Below are 19,183 nucleotides of genomic sequence, written 5' to 3' on the forward strand. Positions count from 1 at the left end.
AACTAAAACAGAATCCTAAATTTGTTGCAAATCCAAAAAATGTACTGTGTGACAAAGAAGTCATATCTAACTTAAAGGCATATTAAAAAAAGTGAAATGTATGCATGAATTTAATGAGAACTAGATGATAGTCAAAAGCACACTGACATGATCTCTATTGCTAGAATAATTTCCCTACTTGACACACTCATCTTTTGTCAATGTCATGGAATCAATTGTCTGAGAAGACCAATGAGAACTGTATAAACAGAATGGTTTCTTAAAAGTAGGCACAGAGACATCTGAAAATGTTGAAGAGATCATAAATAACACCTAAAAGGTGTGTCAGTGTCATAAAGAAAAGTTTAAAAGTTTGGTTCGCAAGGAAATTCCAGCGTCTGCTGTGATGACTCAGAAACATTCCAAATGGTTACTGAAGGGTCTAGAATATTATCTAATAAAGCTGAAGAAAATCAACATGAAGACAATCTAACAAATGTTTTTTATGTTGGTATAACTTACATTGAGAATTCAAACATAACAAAATGAAAAAGCCTTAAGCATCTGTTTGAAGACCAGTTATAGAAGAACTATCCTTTCTTTAATGACCCTATTACTATGAATAGGCAAAGTGTACATTTGATAATTTTAATACACCTATTAATCAAGATTAATCATCTTTTGAAATGCTATTTGAATTGATTAGTTAAGTTCATAAATATATAATTAATTATTAAAATGGATAAATCAATTATACATAATTTAAAATACATTTTAACTTTAAATTATGCATTTAATATTTTATAAAAATATGAAATAATAAATTACTTTAATCAAAAGACTAATTAAACATCATAGACTGATCAAAAATGAATTATTATATTTTATAAATGAAAAATTTTTAAATGAATTTCTTCATTTTGAAGATTTATATTAATTTTGTAATTATGGAAATACTTTGAAAATTTACATATAATTCAAGCATAAAAATAAACCTCAACAGTTCTGTACAAGTCAAATTTGTTTTCATATTCCTGTAATATACATCTAAAATGATGACAACTTAATTCAAGTACCTTTTTGTCCTTATAATGAGCACTTCGATTTCGATTTCTTCTAGATTTCTGTTAAAAAATTAAAATAATTTATACATTTTTTAAATAAAAAATGCCTAAAAAATAGCAATTTAAAATATTCTAGGTTGCAATTTATAGTGAATGTATCAGTGTTAATGTTTTTTTTATATTTTGAATACTTTTTAGTTTCAGTAAATAATATGATACAAATATAAACTGACGTGCCAAAAAATTGGAGACGGCAGCACATGAAATACCGTCTACCCACATAGAAAATGCTTTAAGCTGGAACATTTGCATTTGACATCATAGCTATGATACTTATCAGTTGTGTATGTCTGGTTAGAGAAACAATGGGCTGTGTAAAGAATTTATTGCTGTTTAATCATGAATAGATTGTTGGAGCAAGAAGAATGGGGTCACTATCAGCAAGGTGACCAATGCTCTTGGATTTTCTTGTGCAACAGTTTTAAAGGTTTACCAGGAATACTTAAATTCTGGACCAGTCATCTTGTTATTTTTTCATTTTTAGATTTGATATATATTAATTTTAAAACTGAATCTTATCTCTAATGAATAAATTATTTTGTGCAATATAAACTTTAAAAAATTTACAAGATATTATGAGTATTAGGCCACTTTCACAAAATCCAAGTGTTCATCCAGACAAGATTTGTCCATATGATTTTTCAAACAACATCCAGACTTCATCCAAGTACTGTCTAGGTGTGTCAAGTCACTGAGAATTAGCTCCTTTCCCAAATGAAAATGAGTAGTCTCTCAAGTTCATTACAATGGATAATAAGTACAGGAAAATTTCTGTGTCACTTTCATAGTCTAGTGGTGCCTGACAGAACTGACAAAACAGGGCTGTAAAGCATGTGCAGAAGCCAATGGAAGGTGCCCAAACAACTAATCACCACTGTATGAAGACACACATTTGCTCCGACGCTCTGCTAGGTTGCAACATGGGAAAACATCTGTTCTTCTCCAGCTCAAGGGCTGGAGGAGAACAGATCCAGGCAGATTTGTCATCTAGATGGAAATTTCACTGGTGTGAAAAGTCTCATGTCTCACAATACACTGCTACTCATCCAAGCAACATTTGATTCTTAGATTCTGTCCAAATGTGTAAATGCCTGAATCATGTGAAAGAGACCTTGAGAGTTAAAAATATATTATTCATAAATGAAACATTCAAATAAGAATAAATCAAACTCATAATATCTATAAAAAATAATTTCTTAATTACATTGATAAAATTATTTACATTGAATATTTTATAAAATTAGTACTTTTGGTTTATTTTTATGTTAAATTTAATTAAAAAATAAATAACAAACCAATTTTTCAGTATTTCCTTCAGAATGAAGTTTCAAATGATATTTAAGTGATTTCTGAAATAAAAAACAAAATTTGTTTTAAATATTATTGTTTTTAAGGTAAAAATTAATACAATTTACGTGGCCAGCGTTATTTACATTTAATAAAATTAAAAATAAATATGACTTAACAAAGATAGAAAACTTTGTATTCTGTCTTTCCTTTTCACTGTTTTCACCATCCGTAGTCCTTTAGCACTTCACATCCGTCTCCGAAATTTTGTGAAGTGCTAAAGGACTACGGATGGTGAAAACGACGAAAAGGAGAGACAGAATACAAAGTTTTTTATCTTTGTTAAGTCATATTTATTTTCAGTTTTATTAAATATTCTATTGTTGTTTAAAATTAATAATCTATCCTGAAGTTAGAAAACATTACAATCAGTATAGAAACATAAAATCAATATAATCAACTATGCTAAGAATATATATATATGTAATATATCAATGGAATATAATCAATTCATTAAAACAGTAATTTCCAAACTTTTTGTACCTCTGCCCCCTCTTTTTCAGAAAAAAATTGTTGTGCCCCTCAATTTTTGTAATAATCTAATTTCATAAATACTGTCCTTATAATTTATTTAATGGCCTACAAAACAATATTAAATTACAACCTTATTAAATAAAGTATAATTGTTTGCTGGGGCTTGGCTCTTGTCAAGATGTTTCAGCAAGAGTGTGAACGGATTTTTAGCATTCATACCCGAGTTGTTTAGACAAGGGTTGTGAATTAGGCATAATCGTTTTGCTGATTCATTTTTACAACATCAATTTGACTTTTTTTTTGTTTGTTTGTATTAAAAAATGATAATTTGGTAAGAGCTGCAATAACCCTTACTATAGTCTCATGCCCCCTAGTGGGGCACACCACAGATTGGAAACACTATAAAAACATTAATTTGTATACATTTGTATCGATGACTTTCATATCAATGTGTTGACATACAACAATCATCAACATCTAATGTTAAATAATTCTATACATAGCATTTGAGATGATTGATTCAGTTTGAAAAACATTTATGTAAAATAAAGAATTCAAGTAACCTAAAAGTGAATCTTCATGTTTCAAATATGTATGGTACTAGTAAGTATGCAGCACAATTGTGCCACTAATGTATCCATGATATATAATCTGTATTAGATTTCCTTTGTGTTACAATGTAAATTGTATTTGTTTTCCTTATTACATTAAAATTACTTTCAAAAAACTAAGAAAACAAATCTTATAAGATAGATAGAACCACACTGTAATATAACCAGATACAGTGCCATCATTATCATCATTCACAACAAGAATTATTTTCATCACAAACAATTATAAACCCAAAACTGATTAAAAAGTATTGAATAAATATATAACTACTATCAAAATATATGCAAATTACAACAAACTAAATGTATGTTGTAATTTGCAAGAAAGTACTTGAAATAATCGAATAAATTTTTGAAGTGAGAGAGAAATAATGGCAACAGTTCTAGTTTGCTGAAGTGCTATTTAGACTTGTATTGATTGGCAGAATATGTATTACATGGCACAGATAAAACTTGCATGCATTCTGACTGCATGATATTTTCAATGCTTATTCCTTTAATAAACTTCTTAAACTGAAGTAAGTGTAAAATTTAGAGAGTGCAGCAATTTTTTATTTATTATATATCAAGGAATAAACTTACATTATTATATAAGCTTATTCCTTTATATAGATTTGCATTTAAATACACACATACAATGATTATGAAAAACTAGCTAGACCAATTTTTACAATAAAACATTTTATATGAAATAATTAAACTTATTGACACTTTATTATACAAAGTTTTATTTACCTTATATGCAAACTGTTCATTGCAACCTTCATGAGTACATGAAAATTTACGTCCTTCATGGTGTATTTTTATATGTAAAGATAAATTTCTTTTATCAAAATAAAATCTTGAACAATTTTCATAAGAGCAATGAAATACAATTCTATTTTCCTCATGCACTGTAAGATGATTTTGAAGATTAAATCTTGTTTTAAATTTTTTCTTGCATATATCACATATATAATCTACAATGAAAAAAAATCATATAGTTATATAATAATATAAATACCATATTTATATATATGTAAAATATATGTGTGTGTGTGTGTATATACACACGCACACACATACCCTACTGCTTCAATTAAACTCTGGAAATAAAAGTGCTGTAAAAAATAAATCCTGGGTTGAAAAGCATGGGAAACATGTTGAAGTATTGCACTGTGTTAAGGTAATATAGTTTAGAATGGCAAGTAAGAAGTTTAACAAAAATTCTATTTCAAATTGTCTAAGTCAGGCTGCATTTTCTATTCCAAGGTTCATGAAAACATTTTTAGAAATAAAATTATAAACATTGTCAAATATTGAGCATAGGAAAGTTGAAATAGAGTTCATAAGTTGAGAGATTATCAACTGAAAGATAATTAGGAAAACTGGAATTAGAGAGTTTGAACAAGAAGTTAAGTAGACAAGATCCTGATTATAGTAACAACAACAAAATAGACACAAATGACAATGTAATGACCAAATTAAAAGACTCTAAACTGAGTCAGCTATGAAAACAGTAATTACTTCGAATGTTGTAGCCGTAATCCATAAATACAGTCAATAAATGATTTTAACAGTTTTGAAAATAAACAAGTAATTGAGGTATTTCTTTCAAATTTTTACCCACTTTTCTCCTGTTGCAAGGTAATAAACGTTTACACAGCCTCAAAAAGTCCCAGAGGATAAATGTTTTAAAAATGAATTCTCTGATGTTTAATTGAGGAAATATGATGTATAAATAATTTTTAGAGTCAAGTTTTACATTTATGGGATATCGATTCTGTTCTCTGTTTATCAAGAAACAAGTCACAGGTATCCCTTGTATAGCATGGTAGTTAGGTTCCAAAAAGTGCAGTGTTATGCTAATCCATGCTATATGAAACATAGGGTTAGGTTCCAAAAGTTAACAAAAGTGCACTATTCTTTTTCATTACTAAGAGAAATATGGTTATTAAAGCAATCAATCACAATTAAAAGTACTACATTACACATTAATTAATATTAATTTTAGTTAAATGAGGGTGTTTTCTTTTTACAAAGTATTGTCGTCATCTGAGCTTTTCTGATGATCTTGATAAGAAATACCAACATCATCTTTATTTTTTTATTTTTATCATAAAAAGTTTTTAATGGATGACAAAATAAAAATATGTTATTAATTGAATATTCCAGCAGGTCACATTTGTTCAGTTGAGTAGTGAGCGATTTTTTCTCCCAGAATTTGTGTTTGAATATCAAATTGTTCAATTGGGAACAATTCAAGTATCAAGATACTGCTGTATTTCGTTTGTCATTTTTACAAATGATTACTTACTTAGGGTTAAAAAAGTTTAATAACACATACCTAGAAATGTTTAAATAAAACATTTTTAGGTAAGTGTTACTTCACTAAATAGAAATATTAATCTATAAAAATATAACACAGTGACGGTCTTAAAGGTTAAAACCTGATAGCAATGACAACACCTGCTTGATAAAAAAGCTGAAACAAGAAATAAAAAATCGCACTATCAGTTTTTGTTAACATAAACCTGATGAAAGGCACAAAACAAATTGAAAATTTCATTATTTTCAAATCCGTGGGAAAATTTGAGACAATACACATGCTTTCTTGAATAAAAAAAGTATAGAATAACACTTAAAAATTGTGAAATTTTGTACGGATAATTTCCCAAATTGTCGAACCATGTTAGAGTGAAAGCCTGTTGCATGGGGCCCCTTAAACCACGTTGGAGCAAAACCATGTTGTAAAAATGTCATGTTGTACAAGGGATACCATGTATTTATTAAACGTAAGATAAAGTTACATTCTATTTCTAATTTACAGTTGTTCATATGATCTTAGAAAAGCAAAAATTTTATCAAGTTAAACATTAAAAATTAAGTACAGTCAAACCTGTTTTTATGCGCTCTTTTTATGTGCGATTTTTATTTGTGCGATTTTTTTAATGCGAATTTTTAATTTGTGCGGTTTTTTTTGTGCGAGTTTTTATTTACTAGTCTCGTGCGATTCGTCATGTCTCACGTTGACTTATTATAGCTAAATAAACTTATTATAGCATAAATGCACTTATTATAGTAATATTATTGCATGAATATGCGAAAAATGAAATAATTTACTTTTTAAGTCAACAAAACACCACCTGGACAAAAATATGTAAAACAGACGATAGACCAGACGATGCAGTCAAGTGCTGACATCTGTTGTCAATAAATTCTATTTCGTACGGTTTTGAGTTATTTTCTGTGAGAGACTTTTTTTATGCGGTCCCTATTGACCGCATAAAAAAATATTTTTTTGATTGTGTTGCGAAAACTATTTTTTATAGCCCCTCGTGAAGTTTCGTGCGATTTTTTTTATGCGTTTTTTTAATGCGGTCCCTATCCCCCGCATAAAAACAGGTTTGACTGTAATGCTTTTTGAAAATAAGTAATACATAGCTCCTAGAAACAATGGAAATAAGAGTAAACAAGATTTTTAAAACATAACAGCATATTTTCCATTGAAACTGTTAAGAACACAACATCAATTTTTTAAAAAAAAGTTTGAAAAAAACTTTTGAAAGTAAACAGAGATTAGGCAAGTAACAAGAAGATATTTATAATCATTAGCTTCTATAATATTTTTTAATGGATCAATTCCTATTTCAAAGCTAAGAAAGAAACAGTCAAGAATTGCATTTAATGTTTTAATTTTCAGTTGTGAAGAATTAATATGCTTTTTTTAGCTACTATTTTTCTTACTATTAAAATTCATTAAATCACAATTAATTGTTGACGATTATCATCACGACTTCACTAAAAAACATTATAAAATATTATTTTACATAAATTGTTTAGTTAAAAAATTTATGGTTGATGACAATAATTATTATATAAAAATTACTTTATTTTTAGTTTTTTAGTTTATTAATTTACCAATTTCAACATATTGTAACAAATATAATAAACAAAATAGATTTAATAACTGACACAAAATAACGTAAAAAAACTGGTAAAAAACAAAAATATTTAATGCTATAAACATTTTATTTTGTCTATGATGAGCATCATTGAGTATTCTCAAATATAAACCAAAGAATGTGTTTTTTAATTAAATCAAATAGATCTAAAATTCATAGCATTAAATATTTTTGTTTTTTTACTGCTTTTTTAGGTGATTTTGTGTTGTTGCATATACAACCAGTTTCAGTTGTAGTTAATATACATTTAATATAAACTATTTTCTTTTTTTTAAAATATAACTAAAAGAATAAACTAAACTTCAAAATTATATAAATGAATTCATACTTAGTGGATGAGAAGTTTTCCTATGCTGAACTAAAAGTGTCCAAGTTTCAAATACCGCATTACATTCATCAACATCACATTTGTAACCTATAACATTTTATTCTTTAATTAAATTTATTTTCAATTAATAATAATTAAATAAAAAATTATCCTAAAATAAAGCTAAAGAAATAATAATAATTTTTGAAGAATTTTATTTATTTTTTTACAAGCATCTTAATGCAAGAAAATTATTTTCATAAATCAAATGAAAGGATTCAATTATGTTTTGATCTATTATTTTATCTAATAAAAACGCATATAAATTATCAATATATAATACTAACTATCTAATCACATAATAATCAGTCTTCTGTAATCATAAATTTCATACTATGAAAAAATCTAGCAACAAGTTGGTTAACTTTTCCAGTAAAATAATTTAAAATTGTGGTAGTGCCATCTGTTGTTATAATTTATTAGAAAACTTTTTTATATTATTAATTATTATAAAATGGAAAAAAGTTTAATTTTGAGGGTTGAAATGAGTTTATAAATAATTATAAATCGATTCAAGAAGACGTAGTCTGTTCAAAAAATAATTTTTGGGTCCACCATTTATAGATAGATTAGATTGAAAGATTAAAATTGATTAGGATTGCTGGATAGATTAAAATTGAAGATGTCTGTAAGATCCGCCAATTTCTGAATTTTTACTTTTGTTTTAATTTGGATGTTTTATTGTGTTTTTTAAAGGAACTATTTTAACCCGGCGGCCTAGCAGCCTCAAAGGAAAGGTCCGGTCGTCAAAGGGTGTTCTAGAACACAGTTAAGAAATAAATGGTGGACCCAAAAATTATTTTTTGAACAGACTACGTCTTCTTGAATCGACTAAAAAAGTTATCTAGACGGCTGAAATGAGTTTATAAAAAATTATAAATGCTAATAATTAGTAAAATCATCTTTAAGTCTGACCCCACTTGAGATGACATGACCCCTTTTATCTCCCCCACTCCATCGACCTTTAACCACCAAAATTTAGTAGCACTGATCCCCCTAATACACAAATCTCCCTGCAAAATTTCAGAAATTTTTGACAAAAGACAAGACTAAGTAAGCTTCAAAGTGGGTGAACAAAATTGTGCCACATATACAAAAACATCCTAAAATCCATAGAGTAGAGAACCGAAAATCGGAATCAATTGGGGACTGGGGTTGTTCAGATTAGGGATTTGTTCCGATTACGGTCTATGTACGAAAAAATATATTAACCTGTCCGATGTTCAAATTTTTCTCCGTTGCGTGTCACTTCGTGTTGAATTTTCGTCGATTTTAAGCCTAACGAAAATTTTTATAATAATAATCGAGGCTATCGTATCGTTAAAAATTATTTCTGCATTTTGTACAAACAAAATAAATATATTGAAGAATATAAAAACATGAAAATTATACTTTAGAAGTAAATTTAGTATCAAAAAACATTCGATTCAGCACGATACAGTCCGACTGAAAATCGTGCCGAATACCGGCAATTCTGATTACCGGGGTGCCGATTTACGACTCTCTATTGTACAGGGAAAAACCCCAAATGTGTTTTGCATTTCTCAATGTTTCAACGTCCTGACTCCAAAAATATAAAAAAACTTGGAGGGAGTCACTTTTTCCCCCAATTGCCATATTTTTCCTCTGTTATACTGTATATAACAGCCAGGAAAGTAAAAATACTAAACTTGAATCTCATAAAAATGTAGATAGCACGAGAGTAATTTCAATAGAAGCATTTTATATAACAGTTTTATTCGTAATTTTGTTTTTCTCACAATTCATATTCTTTTAACTTCTATATGAAACTAATTTATTCACTTTTTACGAGTGGATTTGTTATATTATTTTTTAAACTTTGCATTTATCTTTGAAAATAAAATAAAAGCAATAATACATTGAAGGTTTCCCTAGCAAGAATTCAAAAACAGTGATCATATGTAAAAAATAAAGGCAATAAAATTTTAAATTCAAAAATAAAACTCATTTTTTCATTTAACAACAAATGAATAATAAACAATGTATTTTTATTTGATAATATTGCTCAAATATCCTTTTAATAAATAAAAACATTTTACATAACAGACAATTAAGTTTAAAAAACTTTAAATTTTAGAATGTTACGAGTTTTTCAACTATTTATGCACTACAAAACTATTGAACAAATTATATAAAGTTAAAAAAACTTTAAGTAAATCACCTTCGTGAATTTTCATGTGACGCTTAAGTTTACTTGGAACAATAAAACGTTTACCGCAACCTTCATGTTGACAACTGAAACAAAAATAATAATAAATCATTAGGAAAAATTCTTAGACTTTATTAATTCATTTTAATTCATTTTCAATGACAATTTTTTAATGTTTATTTTATTATTACTATTATAATTCTAATGAACTCGTAATTATTCGAACAGCTCTGTTTTATGGAAAAAGCAAAGAAATATTCATAAATTACTAATTATTATTTTATTACAAAGTTCTGCACACACATATGCAAAATAATTATCAATTAAATTTTAAATTTATCAATATAAGCTATCATAACAAAAATTTTAAACAATGTTTCTAATTTAACAAAATATTATATATAATAATCAATAGTGTTCATGAATGTTAAAATCAATTTTTTGTACCAAATTACTTAGAATTTAATTAAAAATAGTAGCAGTAAAGTAGCGTGATTTAATCCGGCAACTGTTTGGCATATTACTAAAATATTGGTCTTTGGGATATAAGATTTGTGAAATGAGCTGTAACATACTTAACTTTTTATTGTATTTAATTAACTAAATTTGAAATAAATTACTTTTTCTGATATACATCTATGAAATTTTCTCCTCTCTCTCAATGAAAATACCTTTTTAATTTTGAAATATTCAAGCATTAATTAAGATCATTTGAATCAATATGTTTGAATTAAAATTTAATGTAACACTAGTATTCTTTGGGTCATTCCCGTGTTCTGCAATATTGATAAATATGAAAAAGAACTTGGTTTAGCAAATAATCTTGAAACAAAGATTTTTATCCACTTAGGACAGGTATCCATTACAAATTTGCAGTATATTTTATAACAGTCGGCAGTTTTTCAATAATTAATACGTGATTTTGTTTTGTGTAAGAATTTGCGGTAAGAATAGAATTTCAAAATATCTAAAGAATTTCTCAAATTACTGGACTTATTATACATATGATTATTGATATAACTGGCAATGGCATAAGTAGAAATTTTAGTCCCTTAAATAAAAATCTGGTAGAGAGCCCTTTAAATGCTTAGAGACTAGCCCTCAACATTCATGATGTATAAGAAATTTAAATAAAATATTTTAATTTCTAGAAAATATTATAGGTAGGTATAATAAAAATTTCTTTTGTTGTAAGCAAATTGAATAGTAAACAAAAAACAGAGTTTTAGACTTATCACATTTTGCATTATCACAAAATAAGTGTAATTGAAAAAAAAAATAAACTGAAAAATCTGCCTAAATTAAATAGTATACCTTTATTTAAAATTAATCCTTCCTAATCAAAATGAACAAAGAAACATTAATATCTTTCTTATATAATTAAAAAATTTTCATATTTATATTGGTCTGTAGAAATAATGCCTGGAGATTGATTTGAGCCCCCTTATGTCACGAGCCCTTAAACTGCACTTAATAATAGTTATACTGCTAATAATTGGATATTAAAGTATTATTTTATAGTTGAAAATAAATAATTTATTTAAAAATCTAGAAGGAAAGATCTAATTTTAAATATACTTTTAATTTGCTACTAGATTTTTTTTGTGAAATATTGCTGTACAAATTCACGACACTTTTATATTGTCAGTGTGGACTAAATTTAATTAAGATTCACTTTAAAAGTATTTATAAACTGGAGCCATATTGTGTATCTTCAAATAATCAATTAATCTTAAAAATAATATCCACCCAGGTTGAGAAACAGAATTTTATATCAGTATTTTATATGTATTAAACTTTTTAGAAAATTCATTTCTTATGTGAGTTTTATGATAAAAATAAAAATTAAAAAATCATTTATTACTGTTCTGCTCTCTACTGACACCAAGATTTATAAACTACAACTCCAAAAACAAACCTGTTACCGGTGTTCCTTGCGAAAATCGTCTCACGATCGTCTCACTAACGTTTTCGAACTTATAAAAGTTCTTCTTCAGGTGAATATGAACGAATTTGAAAAAATAGAATAGAAGGTTTCAAATCGAACCGCTTCGTCTAATTCCGTCGTGGCCGACATGCGCTGTAGTGTCTGGGTGTTGGTTATCGTCTATGCGCGTCCAAAAGGACTTGCCAGGCCGATGAAATGTTGATCTCCTCTTTTTGGTTGATGCAGATATTATTAAAGCTGAGCTAAGGCGTTCCCATGGGTAGCCCGACACCGGGCTACCCATGGGAACACCTTTTGTCTGTTTATAAACTGTACCTTCAAAAGCGAAGATCAAGTTGTAACAGACCAGATGGGCCATTTCTAGTATATGTTGGTGGAATGCTGGATTGTCGGGGACCTATGTGAGATGGTGGTGAGGCAGATGGAAAGTAAAGTCATCCCACGGTATCTTCCGGATTTTTTGCTCTACAGGAGATACGTTGACGACGTATTCATTTTATGGAAGACGGAGCCAGATATAGCGGCCTTTGTACAAACTGTCAACAACAACCTGTATGGCTTGGTCATAGATGTGGAGCAGATAAGCAGCATGGAAGCCCACTTTCTGGACATCGCCATCAAGATAGAAGCTTCTACGATCCAAACGTCGGTCTACTGAAAACCGACGTCAACACCGATATACATACCTAAGGGATCCTGCGACCCGTTCTCATATAAAGCAGCCGCTTTCAGAACCTTGGTAAGAAGAGCAATCTCACACTCCTCCACTAAGAAAGCTCTGGACAAAGAACTAGCTTATCTTAAAAAGGTCGCAACAGACCACGGATACCCTTCCCTAATACAGCGTATAACCAGGCAACATCACCAAAGAAGCATGTCCACTGGAAAAGCAAAGGGTAGCGCTAACAAAAAAGACTTAGCAAGGCTTCCTATCACATACAACCCATACGTTAGAGGAGTATATGGAGAAGTAGCCAAAGGACAGCAGATGCAGACAGCGTATCGAAGAGGCCCCACAATAGCCAAAATCCTAAAAAATTGCAAAGACCCTCCGGATCCCAACAGAATGTATGGAGTGTACTCTATCCCTCTAATGGACAACAGATGGCAAAGAGAACTCATTTACATCGGTTCCACTAAGCGCTCGTTAAAGACCAGATTAAAAGAACACCAAGCTGACCTACAGCACTGGAAACTCAACACGGCGCTAAGTATATACGCATCCAATCAAGATATCAAAACGGAACTAGATAAGGCTAAAATCATCGTAACAACGCCCCACCCGGAACATATAAAGTGGTTAGAAGCTATCGCTATATATAAAATGAGCTTTAATAATATCTGCATCATCCAAAAAGAGGAGATCAACATTTCATCGGCCTGGCAAGTCCTTTTGGACGCGCATAGATGATAACCAACACCCGGACACTACAGCGCATGTCAGCCACGACGGAATTAGACGAAGCGGTTCGATTTGAAACCTTCTATTCTATTTTTTCAAATTCGTCCATCTTCACCTGAAGAAGAACTTTTATAAGTTCAAAAACGTTAGCGAGACGATCATGAGACGATTTTCGCAAGGAACACCGGTAACAGGTTCGTTTTTCGAGTTGTAGTTTAAATCATTTATTATTTGGTGAGAAAATATTCTAAAATCATTTCATAAATACTTTTATTTTTGTGTAAATATAATGCAAAGCATAAAATAAATTAAACTTATAATGTAGAAACTAAAGTCTATTTTCAATTGACCCATTTAACATCTACAAATTTAATTTTTTTAGATGTTAGATTGGTCAATTGAAAATAGACTTTAGTTTCTACATCATAAGTTTAATTTATTTTATGCTTTGCGTTTCTGAAATGATTTTAAAACATTTCCTCACTAAATAAAGCTCTCAAGTTTCCTCTATATTTTTCCTAATGCTGCTAAGTACAAAGAAAAATTTACTTATGAATAATGAAGATTCTTAATCAAAATACCAATAATGACTACCTAGTTTATGCAGATTACACAACAACAGGATAAGTGAACTATACAATGAAAGTCAGGTATATATAAAATAATTTAAAAAATTCTTTATTGTATAAGTGCAACAGAAAGACTTTCGGAAACAGAAACCTAGAACATAACAAGAGCACCAAACTAGCAAAAATGGTAATAGAGAAAACTAAACAGATTTGGAAGGAAATCCAAGATTTTGTCGTCTCAATTAATTCTAAAGCATTATTTTTAGTTAAGTTGGTATTAATTAGTCTGAAAAATCTAATCAACACATCACCACTGTAACTGTCTAGAATATAAAAACAGATGTTTAAACTAGCAAAAATTAAATACGATTGTGAATTCAAAGCGAATACATAAATTTGTGAAATGTAGCATAAAAAAGAAAAATTAATTTACATTCTATTGTTAAATTTATTGTTACTGCCGTTAGATAATGATATTGTTTACAGTGTTTTCTTTTTAATATCTTGAAAATAATTTTGTTTAAATTTTTTTGCATATTAAATAAATCATTCTATAAGAATTTTAATCCTCTCAAAGTCATATGGGGTCTCGACAGCATCTATTTTTCAACATTTTATTACATTAAAATTTCATAAAATATCTGAAAAATTCCTATTTCACTAACTTTTCAACTCGGATGATGTGCAGTTCATACTTTACTCACTACATGAATACTTTTCAAGAAAAAATGCTGAGGTGAGAGACCTCACACAATCACTAACATAAGTAAAATTTTTTTACAGATAAATACCACTTGCAATGTATTTATCAGATACATTACAAGCAATGATCAACTCAAAGTTGTCATTCTATTGTATTTATTGGGTTTAATCAATGAATAAACATAGCAGTAAAATTTGTCTAAAATGAAATCGAAATAAAACAGAAACCTGCCTAAATAAGAAATAAACCTTCAGAGCATAATGATTTTTTACGTTAAATTTTACTAAGAACTGGAAACCAGTTTAATGTGCAATTCTTTAGTCGGAATCATTTTGTATTAATTTGGATTAAACCTAGTAAAAATTTTTTACCTGTGTGAAAGTGATTTTACTAGAAAAATGAACATAATTGTGTGAGATTTATATTGTATAGTAGAGAAAAAGAATACTAAAACTGGTTCAAAACGGAAACCTGCCAAAATAAAATTCGTTATGGTAAGTTTATACAGGTTTGATTGTTTATGGATATTTTCAATCTACATTAATGTAGTTATTAGTCATTAATTGTTTTAATTAAAATATATTTGATTGATACTTACAGAAATGGTTTAATTCCAGTATGTTCATATTCATGACTCTTAAGATGCTGATTCTTTCTGAATGATTTTGAACAAACTGAACACTGCAAATAAAAGATATATTATTTATATTGATCATAAAAATTCAATTTTAAAACAAAATTAAAAGCAAAAACACATACCACATATTTTCTTTTCTCGTGTATATTTTTTACATGTTTATTTAGTGAACACCGAGTTTTGAATAATTTTTCACATGATGAAAATGGACATCTAAAACATGAAATTCTTTAATTATTAGTAATCATTTAACTTTACAAATATTTTCTTAGTTATAAATAGTTTTAATTATAATAAATACATTATTACAATAAAACTACATATCTCTTTACAGTTTATAATTTTGTTTTAAATTATTATGAATAATTCCATTAACTGCTAAAGACATCATTCTACTAAATTATAATTATAATGTTTGTTAGCAATTATAAAAATTAATAACAACATACTTTTATTTATTTATTTAAGATCAATATCTAATGCCTTTGACATTAAACAATATTTCAATTTTTATTTCAGAGAGACATTTAAGAAGTCAAAAGAAAAATTTGGCTATATTCAATTTCCCATACATCAAGAAAAATGTCTATTATATTTTTTTGTTATCTTAAGCATTAAAAACAAAAGCCCTAGAGTGCTAAGGAGTTAAAGGTTATTTTTGGGTGTTATGAGACAAGTCTCGTGTTTGCAATTTAAAGTTTTAGTTTAAACACATTATTTCTATTGTTCCTGCATTCTTGAAAGTTTTTTGTTCACATAAGTCTTAGTGAATCAGCTAATTTGTCTTATACTAGTGTTATTACTACATATATTTTGTGAGGCAAGTTATTTCATTTAAAATAGGACTTGGGCTAACTTTATTTTGCAGTAGATAAATGAATTTTTTTATAATAGGTATCATCTTATATCAATATAACATCTAGCTGTCAAAACATGTTGTTGGATAACTTAATTAGTCAGTATATGAATGACTCTAACAGCAATGAATCCGAAATATCTGACAATGGGTTAGATGATTCAAACTACAAACTATTTTCGGTAGAATCAGAAACCCAAGGTAAAGGGCCTCCTGATGCTTGTGATGATAACTTAGGCACCAGCAATGATAAGAATGACAGTAACATTTCTAACATTCAGCAGTCTACTACTTTTGTTTGGCAACCAACTGGTTTGACACCTCATAACGTCCCACAGTTTCAAGGAAATCAAAAGTTGAACCTTTGTAACACTAATCTGGATGATCCACATGAAATTTATCAGTTATTTGTAATGGGTTTTTCTCCCTTCCCTAATATCAGACTTTATTGGTCCAAAGACCCTTTGTATGAGAACCGCCTCATAAAATCGGTAAAGCCTCGAGATGGATTCAAAATTTTACTGAAATTTTGGTATTTTGCTGATGATAATTCTCTTGACTACAGTGACAACTTGTACAAAGTTAAGAAAATCTGACAAATTTGAGGATGCTATTACTTCAGGAGCACAGATTGTCATTGATGAAACAGTGATTCCTTGGCAAGGTCGACTTCTGTTTAGACAGTACGTTCCTGGAAAATCACGTAAGTATGGCATCAAAGTCTACAAGTTGTGGGTACACTTATTCCAGCCAGGTCTACATGAAAAAACGTCAAATTCTGAAGTTTTATATAGCCATGCTGTCTGTATGCAACTGTACAGTGGTCTTTTCAATGCAGATAGATCTCTTTACACTGACAATTTTTACACAAGTGTAGATTCAGCTTGTGAATTAATGGCCAAAAATACAAGACTGTGTGGGACCCTTAGAAAAAATAGGCAAGGTACTCCAAAAGATTTGGTACAAAAATGACTGAAAAAAGGTGAAGTTTGTGGGCTAGAAAATAATCAAAGAATCCGAATAATAAAATGGGTCGACAAAAGACCCATTGTCATGCTCTCAACTGTAGAAACACATACTGATGCACTTGTTGACATTGGGAAAAAGTAAAAAAAAATCCCAAGAGCCTGTGATGAAACCACAATGTGTCATTGACTATAATTATATCATTAAAAGAGCTCAGCAATTAAACAACTATAATAGAACACCTTAATTTTGCTGAGAAACATATATTTTAATCACAAACGTTTTCAACCTGATTAACAGGTCATCCTCAGGTCTACAAAACGATAATGGAACATAAACGTTCCATGTATAGAATATAAATATTTAAATCAAAATTTAGAACAAGAATTTAAAAAATATACCATAGAAACGGAATAAAACATAAAATTAAAATATATAAGAGAATAAATAAAAATAAAGATAAAGTAAAAAAATTATAACTAATAGTTTTCCAATAACTAATTCTAGCATGAGTTTTCAGTGAACTTTTTAATCATGTATTTCCACGCCGACGACAGGCTCTCAGCATCCCTCGCATTCAAACATCCTTCCCGTAGTCTACTCTTATATATTTCAATCTTCTCTGCTGTCATTGATAAAGTGGGGGAAGATACTGGTTTTATAATCGTTGCCTCGTCCCATTTTACTACCGAACCTTGGACTTGCGACATTTGTGATAAAACTGTGGTATTGGATCCTTTTTTTACGTTATACCGATGTTCCTTTAGCCTTACCCCTAAGCTCCTGTTGGTGACGCCGATGTAGTCTTTCTTAACATCCAGCTGGATGTTTTCATAAGGAACTTTATAGACACCTGGTTTTTCTTCTGCGTTTATTCTATCTTTATCATTTCTCAATATCTTATATAAACTTGGGGCCCTTTTTAAAATCATTCTTGCTTGTTTCTTACTAGCCACTTCTTTCATAATACTATTCAAATTACTGTTATACGTAAACTTCAAGCGTCTATTGTGAGCTGTATTTAATCCTTGTTTCTCATTCTTCTTTTCATACTTTTTGAGTAATCCAACTATGGTGCTTTTCCTGTAGCCTAGGGCCTGAGCTATTTGCAATATCCTTTCAATTTCTTTATTTCTGTCACCAATTCTATCACAATACAAATAGGCTCTTCTTATCAACGCTTGAAATGCAGCCATTTTATATCGATATGGATCCATGGACTGCGCTGGTATATATAGTGGGGTGTGAGTAGGCTTAATATATACGCTGGTGGACAAATGATCCCCCATGAACTTGATATTAATGTCTAAGAAGTGCACACTCATGGAACTTTTTTGCTCTAACTTTAATCTAAGCCCATCCTTGTTATTATTGATTTTATTCAAAAAATCATGTATCTTGCTATTGTTTCTCCATAATATAAAAATGTCATCCACATATCTGATGAAATGTATGATATCTTCCTTAAAAGTTTGTAGAGCTTCCCTTTCCAATCTTCTAACTACCAATTCGCAAAGAATTCCAGAGAGGGGACTTCCCATCGGAACCCCTCTTTTTTGTCTGTAGATTCGACCACAAAACGTAAAACAAGATTGATAACATACCAGGCTAGCTAGTTCTTCTAGGTCTTGGGTGTGACTACGCAACTGAGGGTTGTTGTTGCACATGAAATCCAACAATGCCTCCACACATGACTCAATTCTTATTGAAGGATACATACTCTCATAATCTAAAATGGTCGCCACTTCTTCTTCCATTAAAGAAATATTTTGTATTTCCTTTACTACGACAAGAGGATCTTTTGCTACCAGTTTATCTTCTTCCATTTGTGTGGATAAGTATTCATGTAGCCTTTTTTCTAAGGTAAAGGTGGGCCCCCTACATTTCTCTACTACTGGTCTTAATTCATTTCCAGCCTTGTGCGTCTTAGCAAACGCAAACAATCTTGGAGCTCCTGTATTTGGGTTGTGACAGTTCTTCAGAAAAGGCAAAACGGCCGCGAGACTTGAGCGTTCTAACTTCTTGACCCTTCTGCCCAGAGATCCAATTATTTTGTCGTCAACCATTTCACATTCTGTCTTCCTGA

General features: G+C 29.4%; 1 protein-coding gene and 1 long non-coding RNA gene across 2 annotated transcripts in view; one reads left to right on the forward strand and one right to left on the reverse strand.

Moving 5' to 3' along the window:
• The window catches only part of LOC136968212 (uncharacterized), a 208,931-nt gene that overhangs the window by 187,536 nt on the left and 2,212 nt on the right, over positions 1–19,183 (forward strand). The window lies entirely within an intron of this gene.
• LOC136968209 (transcription factor IIIA-like) overlaps positions 1–19,183 on the reverse strand; it is a 51,876-nt gene that overhangs the window by 2,276 nt on the left and 30,417 nt on the right. Inside the window, exons 3-9 of the mRNA XM_067262191.1 lie at positions 15,398–15,488; positions 15,237–15,319; positions 10,029–10,102; positions 7,808–7,894; positions 4,271–4,494; positions 2,399–2,452; positions 1,056–1,103 (exon numbers count right to left, since the gene is read on the reverse strand). Coding sequence (XP_067118292.1) covers positions 1,056–1,103; positions 2,399–2,452; positions 4,271–4,494; positions 7,808–7,894; positions 10,029–10,102; positions 15,237–15,319; positions 15,398–15,488 — 661 coding nt within the window. The remainder of the gene's footprint in view (positions 1–1,055; positions 1,104–2,398; positions 2,453–4,270; positions 4,495–7,807; positions 7,895–10,028; positions 10,103–15,236; positions 15,320–15,397; positions 15,489–19,183) is intronic.

This window comes from Centruroides vittatus, unplaced genomic scaffold, assembly GCF_030686945.1.
Source record: "Centruroides vittatus isolate TY-2023 unplaced genomic scaffold, ASM3068694v2 contig_1416, whole genome shotgun sequence".
Lineage (NCBI taxonomy): Eukaryota > Metazoa > Arthropoda > Arachnida > Scorpiones > Buthidae > Centruroides > Centruroides vittatus.